This window comes from Adiantum capillus-veneris, chromosome 9, assembly GCF_014529385.1.
Source record: "Adiantum capillus-veneris isolate H3 chromosome 9, ASM1452938v2, whole genome shotgun sequence".
Lineage (NCBI taxonomy): Eukaryota > Viridiplantae > Streptophyta > Polypodiopsida > Polypodiales > Pteridaceae > Adiantum > Adiantum capillus-veneris.
In genome coordinates this window covers 477,458-500,586 of record NC_140939.1, presented here as the reverse complement: position 1 = coordinate 500,586, position 23,129 = coordinate 477,458, and the positions used below count along the sequence as shown (strand labels likewise).

Sequence of the window (23,129 nt, the reverse complement as noted above, 5' to 3'; positions counted from 1 at the left end):
GGCACTTTTGTGAGTCTATTCGTAGACCGTGCGTCACTTAGTGTAGATGCATATCCTCTGGTTGCACACAGCAGGATCATCAGTATTCCCTCCAGAATCCATCAAATTCAGTCAGGGGAATTTCCCAGTGCATTTAGCCTATTTTCCCTATTTTTGACATTTTCCACTTATTCTTTTTAAGTGTGTTCCAACAAAAGTAGGTAGGGCAATTTTGCTAAGAAAATACATAAGCAAACCCAAGTTAGCACTCAATGGTAGAAGAGGCAGCAGGAGCTTCCCGCTCAACAGGCGTCTTCTCAACAAGAACCCCCAAGCACCATCAAGCCTTGGCGATTTCCCTCTCCAAGCCCTAGCGTTTTCAATTTCCCCCATCGCCCACAGCCCTCCGGCGTTTTCAGCATTGCAGTCGTCGCCACAGTCCCAGATTGGCCAGCGTTTCCACTAACGCTACCAGATGAACCAGCATTTTCATTTTCAGCCCGGTGTCGTTAACAGCCCGGTTAATCCTGTAAAACGGGAGCTTAAACTCCTAGTTAGCAGATGATCCAAGTGACGGTGCTGTTAACAGTCCGCCTTGGCTAAGGATTAAGTATTATTCAATTATTTGATGATTACGGTGATAGCCAAAGCTGTCAGTGTCTCTTGTTCTCTCTCTTTTACACCTCTCACAACCAAAGGCCCGACGCCTGCCCGGCTCACGTTTCACATATCCCCCGACACCGCGGGAAAGAGAAGAGCTTGGGTAAGAGAAGATCCTTATCTAACAAGGATTGCAAGCTAAAGAAGAACCTCAAGAACCTCAAGACTCCAGAACCTCAAGAACCTCAAGAACCTCAAGACTCCCGAACCTCAAGAACTTCAAGAACCCAAGAACCTCAAGAACCCAAGTTCCTCGTGAACTTAAGAACCCAAGACTTCAGTGGATGGTCGTTACCCGAAGCGGAATGGATACTTCGCATGGAGGTGGTGAGCATGGGAGTGGCGAAGAAGAGTTTTCCCCACCACGAGGTTTTTCTCCCCTTTCCCCATCTACGCCAAGGATTGCACTAACTCCTATGGAGGCTTTCAACAAGATGATGATGGACAGGAAGTTAGAAAGAGAAGAAAGAATAGCATCCATAGAGCGCAAATATGAAGAAAGAATGGCACCCATCACACGTGAGCACGAGCAAGCACGCTTGGAAGCCAAAGTAAGAAAAGCCACATTGGATCGTGAGCGCGAAGAAAGACAAGCAGAATTTGATCGCGAGAACAAAAAAAGACAAGCAGAATTTGATCGCGAGAACAAAGCAAGAAAAGAGATGAGCGACCAACACCTGAAAGAGTTGTTGCGACTTTTTTCTAATGTGCAGGTGCAGTTTGAAAAGGAACAAGAGAAGGAGACTCTTTCAGTGTTCTTCTCCAAAGCATGACACAGGATTTGGATGATAATGATAAGCATGATTCGTTGCATAATCAGGATAAGCATGATGAATTGCATGATAATGATAAGCATGATGATTTGCATGATCAAGATGTGATTGTTCACAATCATGATGATTTGCAGGATAACGATGTGATTGTTCACAAGGATGATGGTTTAGTTGATACTTTTTCAAGTGCAGCTAACTTCATTGCTGATTCGATAGATCACGAAGAACCGATCTTGGCTTTGGAGTCAACATCCAAAGAACCCCCACAGGAAGTATTATGTGTTCGATTGATTAGTCAGCACGCATTGTTCGAGTGTTTCATTCGTGATGCTTTCCTGTATTTTAATCACCGTCCTTATGTGATCCCTTTTCATAGGCATGACATATTGTACGATGAGCACGATTCACTCATGAATGAGCACGGATATATGTGGATGATTCATAAAAATATGAAATGTTGCTCCCAAGGAATTCATATTCCATGTCTCTTCCTTGGCATGACACAGTATTCGAAAGAGCACAAGAAGGATTGAGCATCAAGCATCGGCATTTCCATTGTGATTTGCAAAAGTTGATTGATTTAGATCAAAAAGTCAAGATTTGACCCCATTGTTTGCGTGTGTTTGATGAACGGTTTGGCACTCCATCTCTATGTTCATCTACATTGCATGCACAGTCTTTCAGGAAGACTAAAATTTTCCCAGTCACTTTACATGGAATGGGTATGTTCATGTTTTTGTGTTGGAAGTGGTTTCTTGAAGAAGGTAGACGCATGACTATAAACGAAGTTGAAGCATTGAAGGAGCCACAGAAGACTTTGTCGCTTTCGGCGCGGCCCAAAGAAGCAAGTGTTGCAGACCTTTATGAAGTTCAAGTATCGCATGACCCACGCATCAGAGTGGGCCAGAGAAGAGTCCTTTCCATGATTCCAGACGCTGTTGGCAATCTCCCTCGACGCCATACAGTTCGGTACCAGTACCTCACTTTGAAAAGGAGGGGATGTCATGTGACACATCTAACCCTATCTGTACGTGGACAAGCTACTTCATGACATGGGTTTAGTTCAGTTAGATTTGGAAGTGATTTGGCACTTTTGTGAGTCTGTTCGCAGACCGTGCATGTCTAGACACTTAGAGTAGATGCATATCCTCTGGTTGCACACAGCATGATCGTCAGATTCCCATCAGAACCCATCGAGAGCATTTTTACAGTGCATAGACCTATTTTCCCTATTTTTAACATTTTTCACTTATTATTTTTAAGTGACTTTTGTTGGGAAACTGGGTAGGGTAATTTTACCAAGCAAGTACTTAAGAAACCTAGCGCTAGTACTTTCTGGCAGAAGAGGCAACAAGAACTTTGCGTTCAACAGGCACCTTCTCAGCAAGACCACCTTCCCGCAACAGACCTAGCGTTTTCAACACATCTGAAAGCCTAGCGTTTTTGCATGACAGATCAGCGTTGGCGTTTGCATTGCAGATCAGCCCCGGCGACAGCAAGATAGCAGATCAGCCCAAGCGTTGGCAGATTCCACAGCAACACGGCAGATCAGCCCTAGCGATAGCAGTTTTCTCCAACAGGATAGAACCAGCCCTAACGTTTTTGGTTTGCAGATCAGCCTCGGCATTTTGCAGATTCATCGCGACGGAACCTCAATAAGCACCAGCATTCTCAGTTTTCAGCAATCAAACATCGCAGTAGAAGTCCCAAACCTCGCAGACCTCACCTTCCCGTAGCAGATCCTCGCCGCACGGTCAGATCCACCGAAGTTTGCAGTTTCAGCCCAGAAAACCAGATTTCAGCATCTGCGTTTTCAGCACGTCATCGTCGCATCGTTGTCATCGACATCTCATTGACATAGAGTCAAAATTCAGCAGATAAAGATTTGCAGATTTCAGCCATTAGCATTTTCAAATTTCAGCCCGTCTCGTCGTCATCCTCATCGTCGTCGACATCGTCGACAAGTCCAAAGCATTGTAGAGATTTGTGCAATCGATAGTAGACCGCTCTCGCCATAGAGAGTGGGGCCTTCGGAGGAGGGTTTGACAACATTCTGGTGTCGTATTCTTCTCTCTCTATCTCTCAGTCTCATGTACCTTCATTCACAGTGTTCACCACTTTGTTTGTGACCATTGCACTCTCTCACTAAAGGAACGGAAGGCTCTCCCTTCCATAAGTTAAAGGAACCCTTGAGCACAGTTCGGAGCACTTAACGTTCACTTCCACTGCACCTTACACTTGGTCAGTCGTGCTCAAAAAGACGACTCGCTTTCCATGCTAAGACTTGCACCAAACTTAGGGTTATATTCCTTCCATAAGGTTGTAGCCAACCGCAACATGGTCCATAAGGCCTTGAATGGTCGAAGCTACCTTGGACAGACAGTGTTCTTGTAGCGGTGCTGGAAGTACAATGATATAGCAATCACAGGCCTCCGAGGTTATCAGCTCGAGGAGAGACACCTGCTGATAGATGTCTAGAAATTTCAAGTTGTAATCTGTTAGGGTTTCCGTAGCAAGCATTTCAGTACTGCAGGCCATGTCAGCATGTCAGCATAATTTGCGGGCTTCGGAACAGCACCATGTCATCGATCTCCACGTTGGATCTTCACTGAGTGGGTGTGTGCGCCTTTTATTTTAGGCCCCATTGGACAAGGGTTCCATAAGTATGGGCCACTCGGTGAGGATCAGTAAGCTGGTGAGAATCGGATCTGCAATTTGGCTAGGGTTAGGGCTAGGGTGCCCAACCCCCTAGGTCTTCAGTGGCTTGAGACGTAGCAGCTTGCGACATCCTTTATCCGAGGCCATTGGCATGCTCCTCTTTGCAAACCTCCTTCGTGACTTTGTCGGATATGTTGAGCATTAAAAAGTGAAGACTTGAAGGTCTTTATCAGTGCAAGGCACCTGTGGTCTTAGAGTGTATGCTTCAAATGATTAGGGTGCTTACTACATCTGGATGGCAATAGTTCTTGACCCAGTTTCAAAGTCGGTAGTCAAAGGGGACTCGCTGTTATGGGCCTTCAGAGTTCAACCTCTAGTACAGCTCCAATGGGACCCTGGTGGGTGGTGGTTACGAGATCCCTTGCCTCTCCCAACCATGTAGGGATTCCCTCCCTCTAGTATATGACTCGGCTTTGCTCAGTATATTGATGTCCACACAGCAAGCCATTACAATAGCAGGATTCTTCAGGTGATGGGACTGATGTTGTCCCTTTTGCTTTCACTTGGGGAGTGGTAGCAAGGTCAGCTTGTTCAGCGCCAGCACTTGGATATGAGAGAGAGCACGACAACTTAGAGATCACGCTCCAAGCTGGAGAACCTCAGCACTGCTCGGTGCTTGATTTCTTGACAGCATCTTGGACACAAGAGAGAGACTTTAAATGGGAGTTTATCAATTGCTTACGCCTATGGTTTGTATGGCAGACCCACTGGCCAGGGTCTTTCTTCGCGGTGGACCAGGGCATCTAGTGGGCCTATCGACATCATGCGTGGCTCTTCCCCCTCCCATTTTTTACTTAGCCGTTGTATATTTATTTTTTCAGCATGGGAGAGTCTCCCTTTTTCTCCAAACATCAATGGGCCATCAGTCTCCACATCGAAGTCGATTGAGTGGTCAAACCCAAAGAGAATTTTCTCTGGACTCTCCTTCTCAGTTATCAACCTAGCTGTGACACTCAATTAGCAAAAGACCACACATTTACGATTTCGCATCAAAGACCAAAATTCCTCTTTCATTCTTTTCAGATATTGTGGAGGCAACAAGTGCACCTAGAGGTATTTCTAGAACTTGTGAGACAGGTATCTAGCAAAGAAACTTTATTGGTCACCTTATGCACAGCCAACTTCTTTTCCATCCACTCTTTTTTCCATATAATGGCATCAACCCAAAGATGCATAGCAACAAGAACCTTAATCTTTTCACACTATGGAACAACTTCGAAATAGACATTGAATTGATGCAACCAATCCATCTTATCATCATCCTTATTGTCTGAATCGTCTCTCAAATTGTGCATCGATGTGTGAAGACACCATTTGCCTATGTGATTGTCTTGGCAAGATTTTCGGCTCAAATCTTGACGGTGTATCCTTATGGTCCCCCAGAGCCGCAACAAGATTTTTGCGGACTCCTCATGCATACCCTCTTTTTTGGTCTCCAAATCAAGCCTCTCTACATCTTTTTAAGTCTCATGAGCTAAGCGTCATTCTTTTCGCTCTGCTACCTCTTGCCCCTCCTAGCAGCACGGCTCCTCTTACCGAATCATGATTTCCACCATCATCTTCATCACGACTTCCATGGAATTAGGTGGAGGTGGTGGAGGGCTGACAGGACTGTTTGGTACTTCTTGATACTCTCTAACTGACAAGATTTCTTCTTTTGGGGATCTCTGTTTGATGAGGTATCCATGCCACTACCTGTCACAACCATGCAAGGGAAAACTTGAGTGACTTAGGTGGTAACAGCCATCACTCCGAGGAACTATCTATCACTCGCAAGTTTACCACAACTGCAACACCCGGTATACAATGTCTTTAATTTTGCCTATACACTCAAGGCGATGGTCCTACATGCAATTGCATGCCCTGTAGTTCCTAGAGTTGGAGGAGTCTTACCTTAGGTAGTCAATGAAAGCCAACACTAAACATAAGAAAAAAAATTGGGTTACAGTCAAACTTAATTTCTTTTCTTTGGGTTATGGTCAGACTTAAGTTCGAAAATCAAGATAAAGCTCTCAGGAGAGAAAGCTGTAACACCAATGTCAGGCACAATGGATGAGAAAGGTGGCAAAATTGCAAATCAAACTAATGCAAACATCCCTTTCTTGCCTTGTTGTGCTATTACTTATTTCATTTCATAATGGTTGCCTGGGCCAACTTTTTGAACTATGCATTAAGTTTTCTGTACTGAGACCTTCTATGGCTATGGCTGCATCATGCCAGTGTTCAAAATGTGCCTTACACACTTAGAAGGTACTCCTATTAGTTACTATGAACATGTTTAGAATCATACAAAAGTTAGATAGATACGTACGTCCTTATGCAGATTCTCTTTTTCAATCTCAGCCATGAGTTGATTACAATCACTAGAAATTGAACCTACACTAGACATTCAGGTGGTCTTAACTAAAGACAGGTAAGAGCCCCTGTTTACAAGGACAAAATGAAGCTGAGCTGCAGAGAGAATTCTGAAGCCAACTTTGCCCCTCTTTCGATCAGAGGGACGAGGTAATGGTACGCATCAGCATCATCCAGCTCTGACATGAGGACCCACAGATATGTCAACTCACTACACAAATTTTGCTACGTTTGTTACTTCACTTCAAATATGGGGCATCACATTGACAAAAGGCACACATTCATACACGTTATTTAGATAACTTGACCCTGACATTGACCTGTTAAGTTGCATAAGACACTCAGTGAGTTAATAGTAGGAATTAAACGACTGTACATGGTGCAACTGCAACACTAATTGATAGAAACATTATTACAAGTGAAATAAGATCTTAGGGTGTTCAAAAAGAACTCACTACTGTCCATGGCTTATGTTTGTCCAGAAACCATGGTACCATAGGCTTTAAAATCTCTTGCGAAATAATCTTTTCCAGAAAAAGAGGCCAAATTTTCTCCACGGCTTGATTAATCCACTCAGCTGACTCGAAATCAGAAAGCGGCTGTGACAGGATAAACTATGAGCATGCTAAATGTATGAATACAACAGATTACTAAGCAATTTTTCAATTACCCGTCCTTGAGATGCAAACCTTCTTTCTTTACTGCGTATTTCTCTTCGTAATTTCTTTGTACAGTTTCTATCCACCTAGAATCATAAGCACGAGAAGTTGTCAAGGGAAACCTTCATAATCTAGCACAAGATTGTGGTGGCTTCAATAACACGGGTCTTTTACACCATGCATAGAGGTTCCAGTTTAAGTACCTTCCAGTAATTATTATTAACAAAACCTGTGATGTCCAAAATAGTAACCCAACAAAGTTCTAATGATACATGAATGTTTCGACATACAATTTACACCATGCATAGAGTTCCAGTTTAAGTACCTTCCAGTACACTGGGCTTTTTGGGCAATTTCGTTGCCGAAAAACCCTTCCCCTCTACCTGCGTTTTCAGCCAGATCTGCTTTTTTGGCAAATCTGCGTTTTGGGCTGAAATGCCTTTGTTTTGGACAGCAGGGCAGCGTTTTGTGCAACAGAGGGGGAGCGCTAGCCGTACCCCACTGGATCTTGCCTCCTACCCAGCTTGGCATCCAGTGCCTTCCCGGCAAGATTCCTCTTCATCTGCTACAGATTTCAACCATATACACCTGCTGTTTTTTTCTCTGTTTTCAGCCCTCGATTCTCTGTTTCAGCCGTCCGACGGCTGTGCACACGGACCCTACATCCTCTGCACCGCTCCGGACCCTGCCGGGAGCGTACAAGCATGCTGAAAATCGCTGGACAGCAACATTTTCATCACCTCGCAGTTGCGTTTTTGGGTGGACGGCAGCCACATGGCTTGTGTTTTTCACGGAGGATGAAGTTACCTCCTGCTAGGACACCATCCGGTGGTGGCCCATGCGGTCTCTCAGTGACTGCTGCAGTACACGGTATCTTCAACATCAGCTTGCTCATCTACAGGCGTACGATCCAGCCATCATTCGGCGGTTGCGCACTCCAGAGGGGGTAGTGACTTGTGATTTGCTATGGGCACACCTATGCACTCATCAGCCATCATTCCATTCATTCCAGCCATCATTCGGCGGTTGCGCACTCCAGAGGGGGTAGTGACTTGTGATTTGCTATGGGCACACCTATGCACTCATCAGAGGAGTTCACACGAGGTATGGCCATGCTCATGGCATATGAGATTCCGACATTCCCAGAGAAGACACCACCATCTTGGGTGGACAGACACTTACCACTTGACCTCAACACATCAGATCACTTGTTTACATAGGAGCATCTACATGGCCTCAGGGAAAGGATCTTGGATCTCTTCTTAGATAGGTTCATTGGATCTAGTGGGACTTCAGTGCTTTGGACTCTCTTGGAGAGTTTACCTGCAAGATGCGGGAGATCGAGCATCCCGCGACTACATCCGGAGTCACCCGGAGCTTGGCTTGGATGGTAGTACAATTGCTCCGCTACACTTCTGATCATTTGGATTGCTACCTTCAGAGTTTCTTACACTCACCCTCGGTAACCTTACAGCAGACTTATTCCCCAACCTGGGCAGTCGGCCACTCCCAGCTCATTCACTGTCACGTGCACATCTAACCCTATGTGCATGTAGACAAGCTATCTCACGTCCAGGGTTCAAACCAGCCTAGGAAGTGTTTTGGCACCCTTGTGAGCTTGTGCGCAGGCCATGCATGTTCAGGCACTTAGATTAGTTGCATATCCTCTGGTTGCACACATCATATTCATTAGCATGGCATTCAGTACCCAACATGAGCATTTTACAGAGCATAGAACCCTTTTTCCCAAAATACACATTTTCCACTTATTTATTAATAAGTGACTTTTGTTGGAAAAGTAGGTAGAGCAAATTGCTAAGGGAATATAAAAGAAACCTAGCGCTAGCAATAGAAGGCAGAAGAGATAGAAGAAATTCCAGCAACTTGCAGTGTTCTCTCTTCAGCAAGACCCGCAGAAGACAACCTAGCATTTTCGGCCAACAGCAGCAGCCAGCGTCTTTGGAGCCAGATCCTCTAGTGTTCTCTGCAACAGATCAGCCTGGCGTTTTCAGTTTGCAGATCAAGCCTAGAGTTTTGCAGTTTCACGACGCCAGATCAGCCAAGACCATCAGCGTTTTCAGATTTCAGCACTTAGCCATTGCAGATTTAGCCCCTAGCCTCGCAGATCTCACCTACCCGCAACAGATCCTCGCCGTCCCGTCGAGTCAGCCAGCGTTTACAGTTTCAGCCCGCTGTTTTCAGATTTCAGCATGTGCGTTTTCAGCGCATCATCGTAGAGTCATGGTCCTCGCCATCCTCGCCGACACACTGTCAATATTCAGCAGAAAGTCGGCGTTTTGCAGATTTCAACATTTCAGCCCTAGCGTTTTTCAGTTTTCAGCCCGTCCTTGTCGTCGACATCATCGGCAAGTTCATTGCATCTAGACTATTGTACCAAATTTGTGCAATTTATAACATAGACCTCTCTCGCCATAGAGAGGGGGGCCCTTGGAGGAGGGTTTGAGAACTGCCTAGTGTCGTATTCCTCTCTCTCTCTTCTCTCAGACTCAGCACTTTCATTCACAATAGCATTCACTTTGTTTGTGATCATTGCACTCTCTCTCTAAAGGAACGGAAGGCTCTCCCTTTCGTAAGTAAAAGGAACCCTTGAGCACAGTTTGGAGCACTCATATTGAGCAATATCAACATTCTCTTCCGTTGCACCTTACATTGGTATAAGAGCTTTTGGCAGTGTTCTGTATCACTCAAGGAAAGAACCACAAGAATTTTTTTTGCTTGTTGCGGTCGCACATAACCCAAGTCCACTTGGGCGTGTCGATTCCTAATCGTGTTTTTGAAGAGTGATAGGTAACCCAAGAAAGAAAGGCTTGTCCAGTCTCCCCTTGTTCCTCTTTTCACTCATTAAGAGCGGACCGTTCACTTAACGGCCGGCCAATCGACGTGAGGTGGGAAAAAGCAACTTTGGTGTGAGCACAAGGCCACCAAGGGGTGCACGCCCGCAGGGAAGAGTCGAGCTCGGGTAAGAGAAAAGCCTTCTCAAACACGGACTCCAAGCTACAGAACTCGAAAACCTCAAGAACTCAAGAACTCAAGAACCCAAGAACCTCAAGAACCCAAGTTCCTCAAGAACTGAAGTACCCAAGATCTCAGTGTATGGTCATCACCCGATGCGGAATGAATACTTTGAGTGAAGGTGACGAGAGTGGAGTTGGTGACAAAGAATTTTCCCTACTAGGAGAATTTTTTCCCGATCCTTACCCCTTTTCCATCTACGCCAAGGATTGCATCAAATCCTATGGAGGCTTTGGTCAAGTCGATGATGGACATGATGCTACAACAAGAGGCACAACGCGCCGCCTTGGATTACGAGCGTGATCAAGCGCGCTTGGCGGTTGAAGAAAGAAAGGCAGTCATGGAGCTTGAGCGTGAGCAAGCACACGAAGCCCAACGCATAGCGGCCAAAGAAAGGCGAGCGGCCTTGGAATTAGAGCGTGAGGCGTAGAGAGACCAACGTATGCAAGAGTTGGTCCTACAGGTACTCACCTCGAAATCCGAGCCGGTCAAAGATGTGGGCAGTTCATCAGGTAGCACAAGTAGAGATGCACACTCCAACAATCCAATCACTAAGAAGTTGACGTTCAGTAAGTATAACGGTAAGATGGATGCTAATGTTATTCATTCTTGGTTGCATCAATTTAATGCTTACTTTGCGACAACTAAGAAAACAGGAAATAGCAATGTTTTGACGACAGCCATGTATCTTGCCAGTGATGCCATTAATTGGTATCACGCATGGCAAGAGGCATTGTTGGCCGCGCACCTAGAGGAAGCCTAAGATGGCGTGCCCCTTTCTTTCAATTGGGCTGACTTCCAAGACAAGCTCAAGGCTCGTTTTATGCCACCTTAGTACTTAGCACGGTTGAAAGAAGATTGGTGCAATCTCAAGCAAAATGGTATGCCAGTCATGTATTTCTCTAACCGTGTTTTGCAGCACGGCACCCAATTACGCAAATCAGATGATGAGCGCAAAGAGGCATTCCTTTTTGGGTTGGACGAGTATATCAAAGTTTGATGCCGAAGTACTCGACCCCGTGGATCTCAACAAGGCAGTAGCGAATGCTCTCGCACAGGAGATGAAGCACAACAAAGGAAAAGCTAAGGAGAACAAATCTTCTCACAGTACCTCTCAGACTCCTCAGAACCCACAGAACAGTAAGAACGGTAAGAATGGTAACTCTTCTAGCCAATCTTCCTCTAATCCTTCGGAATCTCAAAATGAATCTAAGGGTAAAGCTAAAACACCTGCTAAACCTAAGCTAACCCCATATGAAAAAGCTGCACAAGGAATTATAAGAGGATATATAACGCCAAAAGAACAAGTCATTTATGCTAAGGAAGGTCGATGTTATCAATGTCCCGTCAAGGGTCATATAAAGAAGACATGTCCTAAAAACGCATCCAACGAACCTCAAGAACCCACAGAACCCACATCCTTTGTTAATGCCATAAATGAGAACACTAGTGTGTCCCAAGTTTCTAATGATCATCTAGCTAATGAGTCTCTCATGAAATGTTATGGTCATGTGAATGGTCAACGCATGGTGATCTTGTTTGATTCAGGTAGTATGCATGATGTGATTGGTGCCTCTCTTGTAGAAAGAGCCCGCTTGGAGGTTAGCAGGCAACTCCTCTCGAGGTGTCGGGCTTCGCTCCCGTTATGGACTCTCATTACACGAGAGTGCCTTATGTGTTATTCATTGTTCAGCAAGCGTCCTTCCGTAGAAAATTTGTCGTGTCTCCTCTCTCAAGATGTAATATAATTTTGGGCATTCGATGGTTTTGTAAACATAACCCTCTCATTGATTGGGCAAACAATACACTCACTCTAAATGCCAAATGTAATCATTCGTGGTAAGGAAGGCATTCATTCTTTCCCTCTCATTTCTAATGTGCAAGCGAAGCTTGAAAAGAAACGTGAGAAGGAGACTCTCTCAGTCCTTTCTTCTCCGAAGCACGACACACATTTTTTGCATGACAAGATGTGATTGTTCGCAAGGGTGATGGTTTGCATGATGATTTTTCTAGTGAAGCTAACCTCATTGCAGATACGATCAGTCAAACGGCGGACCGATTTTGGCTCTCGAGTCGAGGTCCAAAGAAATCATTCAAGAAGTATTGTGTGTTCGCATGATTAGTCAGAATGCACTGTTCGAATTTCTCATTCGTGACGGTTTCTTGTCTTTTTGTCAGCGTCTTTATGTGTTCCCTTTTCACAAGCATGCCCTATTGTACGATGCACATGATTCACTCACGGATGAGCACGGGTATATGCGAATCACTCTCGAAAAGGAAAAAAGTTTGCATTCAAGGAATTCACTTTCGTTTTCCGATTGTCCGTTTTGTCAATCACTTTTACATGTTTCTTCCTTGGCATGACACACTCTTACAGAGAGCTTGAGAAAGATTGTCCATCAAGCATCAGCATTTCCGTTGTGATTTTCCACAATTAATAGGTTTAGGTCGAAAGGTCAAGATTCAATCTCACTTTTTGCATGTGTTTGGAGAACGGTTTGACTCCGTCACTTTGTTCATCTGCATTGCATGCACAGTCTTTTAGGAAGACTAGTATTTTTCCAGTTACTCTACATGGAATGGGTATGTTTATGGTTTTGTGTTGGCAATGGTTTCAAGAATTTTCCTCCTCAAAGATTCTTGACGAAGATGGACCCACGACCATAGACGCAATTGGAGCATTGAAGCCGCCACAGATCTCTTTTGTGTTGCTTTCGGCGTGGCCCAAAGAAGCAAGCATAGCAGACCTTCAAGAAGTTCAAATATCACATGGCCCACGCATCAGAGTGGGCCGGCGAAGAGTTCTTCGCAGGATACAAGGAGTTGTTGGCGCACTCTGTCGACGCCATACAGTTCGGTACCGGTACCTCACTTTGAAAAGGAGGGGATGTTACGTGCACATCTAACCCTATGTGCATGTGGACAAGCTGTCTCAGGTCCAATGTTCAGGTCAACCTAGAAAGTGTTATGGCACCCTTGTGAGCTTGTGCGCAGGCCGTGCATGTCCATGCACTTAGATTAGTTGCATATCCTCTGGTTGCACACATCATATTCATTAGCATGGCATTCAGTACCCATCATGAGCATTTTACAGAGCATAGAACCTTTTTCCCAAAATACACATTTTTCACTTATTTATCAATAAGTGACTTTTGTTGGAAAAGTAGGTAGGGAAAATTGCTAAGGGAATATAAAAGAAACCTAGCGCTAGCAATAGAAGGCAGAAGAGACAAAAGAAGTTCCAGCAACTTGCAGTGTTCTTTCCTCAGCAAGACCGGCAGAAGACAACCTAGCATTTTCAGCCAACAGCAGCAGCCAGATCCTCTAGCGTTTTCTGCAACAGATCAGCCTGGCGTTTTCAGTTTGCAGATCAAGCCTAGCGTTTTGCAGTTTCACAACGCTAGATCAGCCAAGACCATCAGCGTTTTCAGATTTCAGCACTTAGCCATTGCAAATTTACCCCCTAGCCTCGCAGATCTCACCTACCCGCAGCAAATCCTCGTCGTACCGTCAAGTCAGCCAACGTTTGCAGTTTCAGCCCGCTGTTTTCAAATTTCAGCATCTGCGTTTTCAGCGCATCATCGTCGAGTCGTCGTCCTCGCCATCCTCGCCGACACAGTGTCAATCTTCAGCAGAAAGTCAGTGTTTTGCAGATTTCAGCATTTCAGCCCTAGCGTTTTAAATTTTCAGCCTGTCCTCGTCGTCGTCATCATTGTCGTCGACATCGTCGGCAAGTCCATTACATCTAGACCATTGTACCAGATTTGTGCAATCTATAGCATAGACCTCTCTCACCATAGAGAGGGGGCCCCTTAGAGGAGGGTTTGAGAGCCGCCTAGTGTCGTATTCCTCTCTCTCTCTTCTCTCAGACTCAGCACTTTCATTCATAGTAGCATTCACTTTGTTTGTGATCAATGCACTCTCTCCCTAAAGGAACGGAAGGCTCTCCCTTTCGTAAGTAAAAGGAACCCTTGATCACAGTTCGGAGCACTCATCTTAAGCAGTATCCACATTCTCTTCCGCTGCACCTTACATTCACCTTGAGAGCCACACCGAGATGTGGCTTGGTGGCGTTGTTGGCGCGGATTCTGTTTTGGTTGACAGTGGAGAATTGGAGACAAGGGATATGTCACGTGCACATCTAACCCTATGTGTACGTGGACAAGCTACTTCATGACATGGGTTCAGTTCACTTAGATTAGGAAGTGTTCTGGCACTTTTGTGAGTCTGTTCGCACACCGTGCATGCCCAAACACTTAGATTAGATGCATATCCTCTGGTTGCACACAGCATGATCATCAGATTTCCATCAGAACCCATCAGGAGCATTTTTACAGTGCATAGACCTATTTTCCCTATTTTTGACATTTTTCACTTATTATTTTTAAGTGACTTTTGTTGGGAAACTGGTAGGGCAATTTTGATAAGCAAGTACATAAGAAACCCTAGAGCTAGCACTTTCTGGCAGAAGAGGGCAAGAACACTTTGTTCATCAGGCACCTTCTCAACAAGATCCCCCCCCCCAAGACCAGCCTAGCGTTTTTGCCAAGATCAGCCAGCGTTTTCATCAACAGCAAAGCCCTGGCGTTTTTGGATAGCAGATGTCACGTGACACTTCTAACCCTATGTGTACGTGGACAAGCTACTTCATGACAAGGGTTCAGCTCAGTTTAGTCAGTCTAGAATAGGAAGTGATCTGGCACTTTTGTGAGTCTGTTCGCAGACCGTGCATGTCTAGACACTTAGATTAGATGCATATCCTCTGGTTGCACACAGCATGACCATCAGATTCCAGTCAAATCCCATCAGTAGCATTTTTACAGTGCATAGACCTATTTTTTCTATTTTTGATATTTTTCACTTATTTATTAAGTGACTTTTGTTGGGAACTAGGTAGGGCAATTTTGCTAAGATAATATATAAGAAAACCAGAGCTAGCACTTTCTGGCAGAAGAGGCAGCAGGAGCACTCGCTCAACAGGCTACTTCTAAGCAAAACCCCCAAGAGGCCCTAGCGTTTTTGCTCCACAACAGAAGGCTAGTGTTTTTGGACAAAACCTCAGATCAGCCAGCGTTTTTGCTTTGACAACAAGAAGCAACAGACTCCCCAGCGTAGTAGATTCTCCGCAGCAAGACCATTTTCAGCCCTGGCGTTTTTGCATCAACCTGAATCCATCAGCGTTTTTGCAGACCTTCGCGACAGAACCTCTTTTAGACTCAGCGTTTTCAGTTTTCAGCAGTCAGTACCCGCAGTAGAACCCCCAAACCTCGCAGGTTTCACCTTCCCGCAGCAGATCCTCGCCGCACAGTCAGATCCGTCGAAGTTTGCAGATTCAGCGCGGAAAACGCAGATTTCAGCATCTGCATTTTCAGCGCGTCGTCGCCGCATCGTCGCCATCGACATCGTCACCGACATAGAGTCGTTATTCAACAGATAAAAAATTTGCAGATTTCAGCCCTTAGCATTTTCAGATTTCAGCTCGTCTCGTCGTCGTCGACATCGTCGGCAAGTCCAAAGCATTGTAGAGATTTGTGCAATCAATAGTAGACCGCTCTCGCCATAGAGAGTGGGGCCTTTGGAGGAGGGTTTGACAACTTCCCGGTGTTGTATTCTTCTCTCTCTATCTCTCAGTCTCATGTATCTTCATTCACAGTGTTCACCACTTTGTTTGTGACCATTGCACTCTCTCACTAAAGGAACAGAAGGCTCTCCCTTCCGTAAGTAAAAGGAACCCTTGAGCACAGTTCGGAGCACTCATCTTGAGCAAAGTTCAACATTCACTTCCGTTGCACCTTACAGCAGATCAGCCCGGCAGTAGCAGGTTCCAACAACCAGCCTAGCGTTTTGCATTTGCAAGACAATCTGGCGACAGCAAGACAGATTTAGCCCTAGCGTTTTTGGATCATGCAACAACCTTAGCGTTTTGCAGATTCATCACGACAAGAATAGCACCAGCGTTTTCAGTTTTCAGCAGTCAGATTCTGCAGTAGAGCCCCCAAACCTCGCAGATCTCACCTTCCCACAGCAGATCCTCGCCGCACGGTCAGATCCCGCGTAGTTTGTAGATTCAGCAACGAAAACGAAGATTTCAGCATCTGCATTTTCAGTGTGTCGTCGTTGCATCGTCGCCATTGACATCGTCCGACATAGAGTCAGAATTCAGCAGATAAAGGTTTGCAGATTTCAGCCCATCTCATTGTCGTCCTCATCGTCGTCGACATCGTCGGCAAGTCCAAAGCATTGTAGAGATTTGTGCAATCAATAGTAGACCGCTCTCGCCATAGAGAGTGGGGCCTTCGAAGGAGGGTTTGACAACATTCCGGTGTCGTATTCTTCTCTCTCAGTCTCAGCACCTTCATTCACAGTGTTCACCACTTTGTTTGTGTCCATTGCACTCTCTCACTAAAGAAACGGAAGGCTCTCCCTTCCGTAAGTAAAAGGAACCTTGAGCAAAGTTCAACATTCACTTCCGCTAGACCTTACAGAATACAGGCAAGACGGGACAGACAAATTGTTCTAGCCTTTCCCCTTCTCAGAGGATCTTCGCAAGCCAGACTGCTAAGTCTGGCTTCCCTTCTTCATACAGGATAATTACGGTGCAGACAGCTGGTCTAACCACACCTCTTCTCAAAGGCCCTCCACAGTGCAGACTGCTAAGTCTGGCTTTCCCCTCATCTTGGATTACCCTACCTACTGACAGGACACCATCTGGTGGTGGTCTGTGCAGTCTCCCGTTGACTACTGCAGCTTACAGTAGCTTCTACAGTACAGACTATTTAGTCTAGATTTCCTTAATTCGGAGGACGTGTACAGCGCAGATTGCTACATCTGGCCTTCCTGGAGTTTTACACAACTTAGCCACCTAGCTACCCTAGGTTGCAGGTTCATGCATTGACAAGATTCCGGTCATTCTCATGACAATTTCCTAGGCTTCTCCATTTTCTCCGGACGGTTTGACTACAAGGTTGCATCCATATGTACATATGGATTGTATCCGTACCATACAGCCGTACCGTACGGTTCAGTACGTAGGATAGGTTCCACACCATTGTCTTTTCATAATAAAAAAATCAGCCCTATTTCAGGCATTTGGTCTATTTTCGCAAAACGCCTTTTGCGCCTGATTCTTCAGAGCTCCTGGTTAGAACTTGCATGTACTGTGCACTGTGCAGTTGATCAGTGAGTGCTCCTCTCTTGCAGGTGATCAACAAGATGCTTCGCAAACCCAACCCAGTGTGGGACACGCACACCCACATGATCATAGTAGTTACTACGCCTATTCAGCAAGGGTCGGGTACTCGTCAATGGCAGTGCAAGTACTGTGGGGAAAGCAAGACAAGTACTATTACTCGTGTTCTAAAGCATCTTATAGGCATAGGTACTACAAATCATTGCGATGGCTGTGAGAAGGTCCCACCTCAAATCAAGGAAAACCTAATTCGAGAGCATTTCTCCTCAGCATCGAATGCACCTTCGAGGGGGTCTTCGATTTCACAGGATGCCTTGCAAGATGCATTACTTGGGGACCTTGGTGACAATCCAGGAGATGGAGGGATGGGTTCTGGCTCTCAGACTACTGTGCCCTCCAGTGTCGGCACTAGTAGGAAAAGAGCTCGTGTAGCAGGGCATGATGAGGAGGAGATTGGGGATGACCGGTCTACAGCTCCCAACAATGCACCGAGGCAGACCACGTTGGCTTCACGCGTAAACTCTCGGTCTTGGGTGAAAGAGAGACAAAAGATAGCAAAGATGGAGATTGCTCGCACTCTTGTAGAGTGCAATATTGTTTCAATGTGCTTCAAACAGATCAATGGAAGAGGATGGTCGGAGCCATTTCTCAGGTTGGCCCCACGGAGTCGTGGACTAGCTTGGATTACAACAAGATGCGTACAATTATGCTAGATGAGCAGAAAGCAGTCATTGACAGAGCAGTCACTCCAGTTAAAGCTGGGTGGCAGACTTTTGGGTGTTCTATCATTTCTGATGGATGAAGTGATGTATGTAGACGCCACATCATCAACATTCTAGTCTCATCTTGCCTTGGTACGTACTTTCTGAGAGCCGTGGATGCCGGAGAGGCAGGTGAGAAGATCACTATAGAGTTCATCTACAAACATATTCATCAGGCCATTCTTGAGGTGGGAAAGGAGAATGTGGTGCAGGTAAACTCAATCTCCCCATCTGGCATCTCTTCTCCTTGTGTTTTTTGTTCTATCTCTACTATTTCAAGAGGACCACCTCTTCAGACTTGTATATCTACGAGTCCACATTAATTACAATGTACATTGTTTGGCTACTTGCAGGTTGTTACCGATAATGCTAGCAATTGCAAGGCCATGGTTGAGATGGTAGAGGGGGATTTCCCTCGCATTGTGTGGACTCCATGTGCCGCCCATTGCCTAGACTTACTCATGGAGGACATAGGAAAATTGCCGTGGGTTCAACCTATTGTGTCTGAGGCAACGAGGATTACCACTTTTTTCCGCAAGAAGCACCAAGCTCTAGCGATCTTCAGGAGCCACAGTACATTGGATATGGTGCGGCCCTCGAAGACCAGGTTTGCATACATGTATCTTGTTCTTCAGAGACTGTACAGGTTGAGGGACCCACTTTTGCAGACTATTGTGGATCCAAAGTGGCGTCTAATGCGCCATGCAAGATAGGAGCCTACCAAGGCCATTCAGAGGAAGGTTCTAGATGAAGCCTTCTGGACAAAGGTGCATAGCTTCCGTGGCCCTTCAGCCACTCTTTGTTCTCTTATGTGTGACAGATATGGAGGGATCTACCCTTGGTCTAGTACTTCACCTTTTCATGCAGATGAGAGGACACGTTGAGACGTGCAGGACACTACTTCTAGAGCAGTAAGAATCATTAGGCTGCTTACCTTGCTTTTTTTTTTATAGAATAATAGGCAATCTGCCAATCTCAGATTCAATGATTGTTCTTTTTGAACTTGCAGAGAGAACGACATTCTAACTATTGTAGATAGTCGATGGCATTATATGCGTCGTCCCATTCATGGGATGGCGGCTATACTCCGTCCCTTCTACAAGAAGCCCAAGATTTTTGGAAACATGGCCTTGCTGACCCTTCGTTCGGAGTACCTCAATCTCATGTTCAGTGAGGATGAGCAGCTAATCATAGATGGTGGGATGCTAAGCTTCATGAACAACTTGGGTTCTACTTTCATGAGGAGTGTTGCAGTGAGACCCGAGGCTACCAAGCTTCCCCTCAATTGGTGGAAGAACTATGGAAGTTCAGGTCTTCCACAGCTTTGCAAGCTAGCTCTACGTATTCTCTCTCAGGTACTCGAGTTGTAACATGTTTGTGAGTTGTGCCTAAAATGTTGACCTTGTGCACTTTTGTCCTCTAAAAATTTGCACCTCGTGTACATTGCCATCAGGATTGTTCAGTTGGTGCTTGTGAGCGCAATTGGAGTGCATATTCCTTAGTGCACACGAAGATCAGGAACAAATTGAGCACGACCTAGCTAGAGAAGTTGGTGTACTGTCGAGCGAACATGAGGCTAGTGCGCTCTTTCCATGCTTTGGGAAATCCCAAGCAGGTTTGAACTTTGTTCCATGCTTCAGTCCACTAAAGGCTCGTAGATAGACTAGGTTAAATTACTTGAAGCATCTTTAAATCTTTATGGAATTTTATCAATGTTGGTGCAGGTGGATCCTACCATGGATGAAGATGGTTCCAGACCCTACAGTAGATGAGATAGATACTCGTATCAGCGACGAGTAGGAGGAGATACTGCGAGAGCTTCATAGAGAGTTGGAGAGTGTGGATAGGCGAGTCACCAAGTCACGGGCTCGGGCATCGAGCATCCCTCTGCAGCAGGAGGCTGCAGATCCTGATAGCACACGGCGAGAGCATTCGGATTGGGAACGTGGACTCCAGTTTTTGGCATTTGTAACGGTGTACTGTTGATTTGCTAGTCTTTATTTGAAGTCTTGGTGAATGCATAAGTAAATGTATTAAGTACTCTCAGTTTTAGGCTTTGTGAAAAAAAGGACGAATTTTTACGGACCTAAAAACTCAATCCATTCTGTACTACGTACCTACATACCGAATTTGTACCGAACACTACGTACCTAACTATCTTGTTTGACACCACATGTCATATTGGGCAGGACACTTACAGGTCTATTGGCACTTTTTTTACGATAAGGAGTTGTTTTCACACTCAGTTCGGGACCTTCACGCAGTACGTTCACATTGCATTAGCGAAGTACAGCAGTTTGCTACACTGCTCGTGACGGTACTTTACCACAGAGATTTCTTGGCGGTAGGGACACCCCAGACTGCTGCTACACTCGCAGATTTCGCCGGAGTATTGTTCTTCAGTGGACATTGCAACAGACATCTTCATCATTTGCCTCACATCTTCGACTTCACGCGGTTTGTTCAGCATCAGGTGCTGAGAGGGGGTGTTAGACATGCACCACTCTGCTGCTTCACAGGTCTAGGGCATACATATACGGCTAATGTGCCTCCGAGCTGGACACCCTTTGCATATGCATTTAGACTGCATCATTGTCCGGCCACCCACTTTGTCCGGGGGCCCTCATATATTTCCATATCGCATTTTCTTGTTGGGTTGTGGGGGATTTTTCCACGCATTGCCCTACCTCCCCTTGGGCACCTATTTATGGGGGTAGGGGGGGTACCCACTTCCAACATCTGATGTACTGACAGGTCTTGTGGTTGATGGTAGTCATGGGAGGGTGATCGCCCTCTCTCTCTCTCTCTCTCTCTCTCTCTCTCTCTCTCTCTCTCTCTCTCTCTCTCTCTCTCTCTCTCTCTCTCTCTCTCTCTCTCTCATGCATACACTTACCTTGGGATAGTCTTCACTGGGCCGAGGTTTTCTTTGGGGAGAGCAGCAGAGACTAGACTGACCAGAGCTTATGCGGCCTTGGGAGGCTTGGAGAGGATGTGTTCGCAGGTTCAGTTCCAGGAACCTCGGACAAAGTTATGGCTCTTTGATACTTTAGTAGCCTCAGCTATGATGTATGGGGTACAGGTATGGGGACCTTCTGTAGGCCAGGATGGTTGGAGACGTATGGAGAGGCCCTTGGTATCTATGATCTCCCGATTGATTAGAGCCAAGGCCTCCGTACCTCACGCGATCATTCGAGCAGAGCTAGCTGCCCCCCCCATGGAGATTGAGGCGCTTACCAAATCAGTGTCCTTTGTGCACAGCCTATGGGATACTACTAGAGACAGATATGCTAGACTGGCCCTTGAGTCTTCCAGACAGTTAGCTCTACAGGGGGACGCTTCATGCTGGTATGCACAGATGACTTCATGGTTTCAGACGCATGGCTTCACCATGGACAGGTTGCCCCCTTTCCAGTATTCTCTTCAGGCACCCTCGCTGTCTCTTACACGGGTGGAGATCACTAGACTCATTCATCAGGACCTGATCCAGCTCGACACCAGGAGGACATGGATAGTGCCGCCTCAAGAGTTGAGCACGAAGATGGCTTTCTATAGAGAGCATCTTCTCCACCTCACAGGAGATGGGTTTGTGATTCGACCCAGCTACATGGACACACATATGTCTCATGGTTTGCGTTGTGCCATTGGTCAGATACGCACATCCTCACATCAGCTCGAGATTGAGACTGGTAGATTCAGAGGGATACCAGCAGACAGCAGGATATGCCGATTATGCCAGAGAGAGCCAGAGACAGAGTTGCACTACATATGTCATTGCACAGTGTTCTATGAGATACGGGGGCGTTTCCACTGCTTATTCAGAAAGGGTTTTGGTCCTCTATCTAGGGTCATGAGTTATGAGGATCAGAGATGTCTTGGACTATATCTACTTGAGTTACACAGGTATAGAGACACTTTACTGGGGAGAGCTAGAGAGAGGCAGTCCCAGAGACACATTACAGATTTCTTTTCACTAGATATGGGACAGCCAGAGGAGCAGCCACCACCACAGAGCTCGTCCCACACTCATTCGACCACTACTGGCACTCTCATCGACCGAGCATTGGAGCTACAGAGATACAGACGACCGCGACTGAGGAGAGGAGCTACACAGCATCGACGGAGACTACAACAGAAGATTCGAGCCATACTCTCTCGACATCCAGAGTGCAGATGAGGATGGATCCTCACCATTTCTTCCATCTTTGTTTCACACACTGTTACATCCAGTTTACCGGGTACCTAATGTATCAGCTGCTACACCCACGTAGTTTTAGATTGTAGTAGTAGTAGTAGTATTTTGTTCCACTTCTAGTTCTTTTCTAGTTCTTTTGTACCCAGACATGGTATTAGATTCACTATTTTGTAACTGATTGGTCTCATAGGTCATTTTGGCCTTTTGAAGACGTTAATATAACATTTCATTTCATTTCTCTCTCTCTTCCGTACACGTGCACTCTCACAGGAAACAGAAAAATCAGCACATGTCCTTGCGAGAGAGTGGACCTCCGCCATAGAGACCATTGGGACAGATCTTGTGATTGGGCTACTCCGATGGGGAGGCATCAAACAGGACAGCCGGAGCTATTTTGGAAGGCATTTATCCTCATATCACGATGTCCTTTTGCATGGCACATTGCCTTAACAACCTCCTGCAGGATTTCGGCAAACTACCTTGGATAGAACCTCTCATTCTATCTACGTCCAAAGTGGTTTCCTCCATCAACAACCACAACGTGCTTCGAGCCGAGTTCTTGAAGCAGTCGGGGGGCAAAGTGCTTCCTAAGTATTGTGAGACCCACAACTATCATATGGCGAACCGCTTTGTAGAGTATCAAAGTGCAGTGCATCAACTCTTCATTAGCACAGAGTTTGTTGAGACTTCACATGCAAGTACAGCCACAGGGATCATTTGTACGAGAAGGTAGAGGATCCTGAGTTTTGAGAATCTCTCCAGACTCTTGACAAGATGGTGAAACCAGTGATCCACTTGCTTAGGGTGATG

The 23,129-nt window shown here is 45.8% G+C and overlaps 1 protein-coding gene across 3 annotated transcripts in view; it reads right to left on the bottom strand.

Annotated features, from left to right (window-relative positions):
• Positions 1–23,129, bottom strand: part of LOC147450014 (C2 domain-containing protein At1g53590-like) — a 189,893-nt gene that overhangs the window by 152,825 nt on the left and 13,939 nt on the right. For 2 of the 3 annotated variants that reach the window (XM_086519382.1, XM_086519383.1), the window contains exons 2-3: positions 7,156–7,230; positions 6,941–7,084 (exon numbers count right to left, since the gene is read on the bottom strand). In XM_086519382.1, the coding sequence (XP_086375508.1) occupies positions 6,941–7,084; positions 7,156–7,230 (219 nt within the window). The remainder of the gene's footprint in view (positions 1–6,940; positions 7,085–7,155; positions 7,231–23,129) is intronic. The other variant, XM_086519384.1, reaches the window with a different exon arrangement.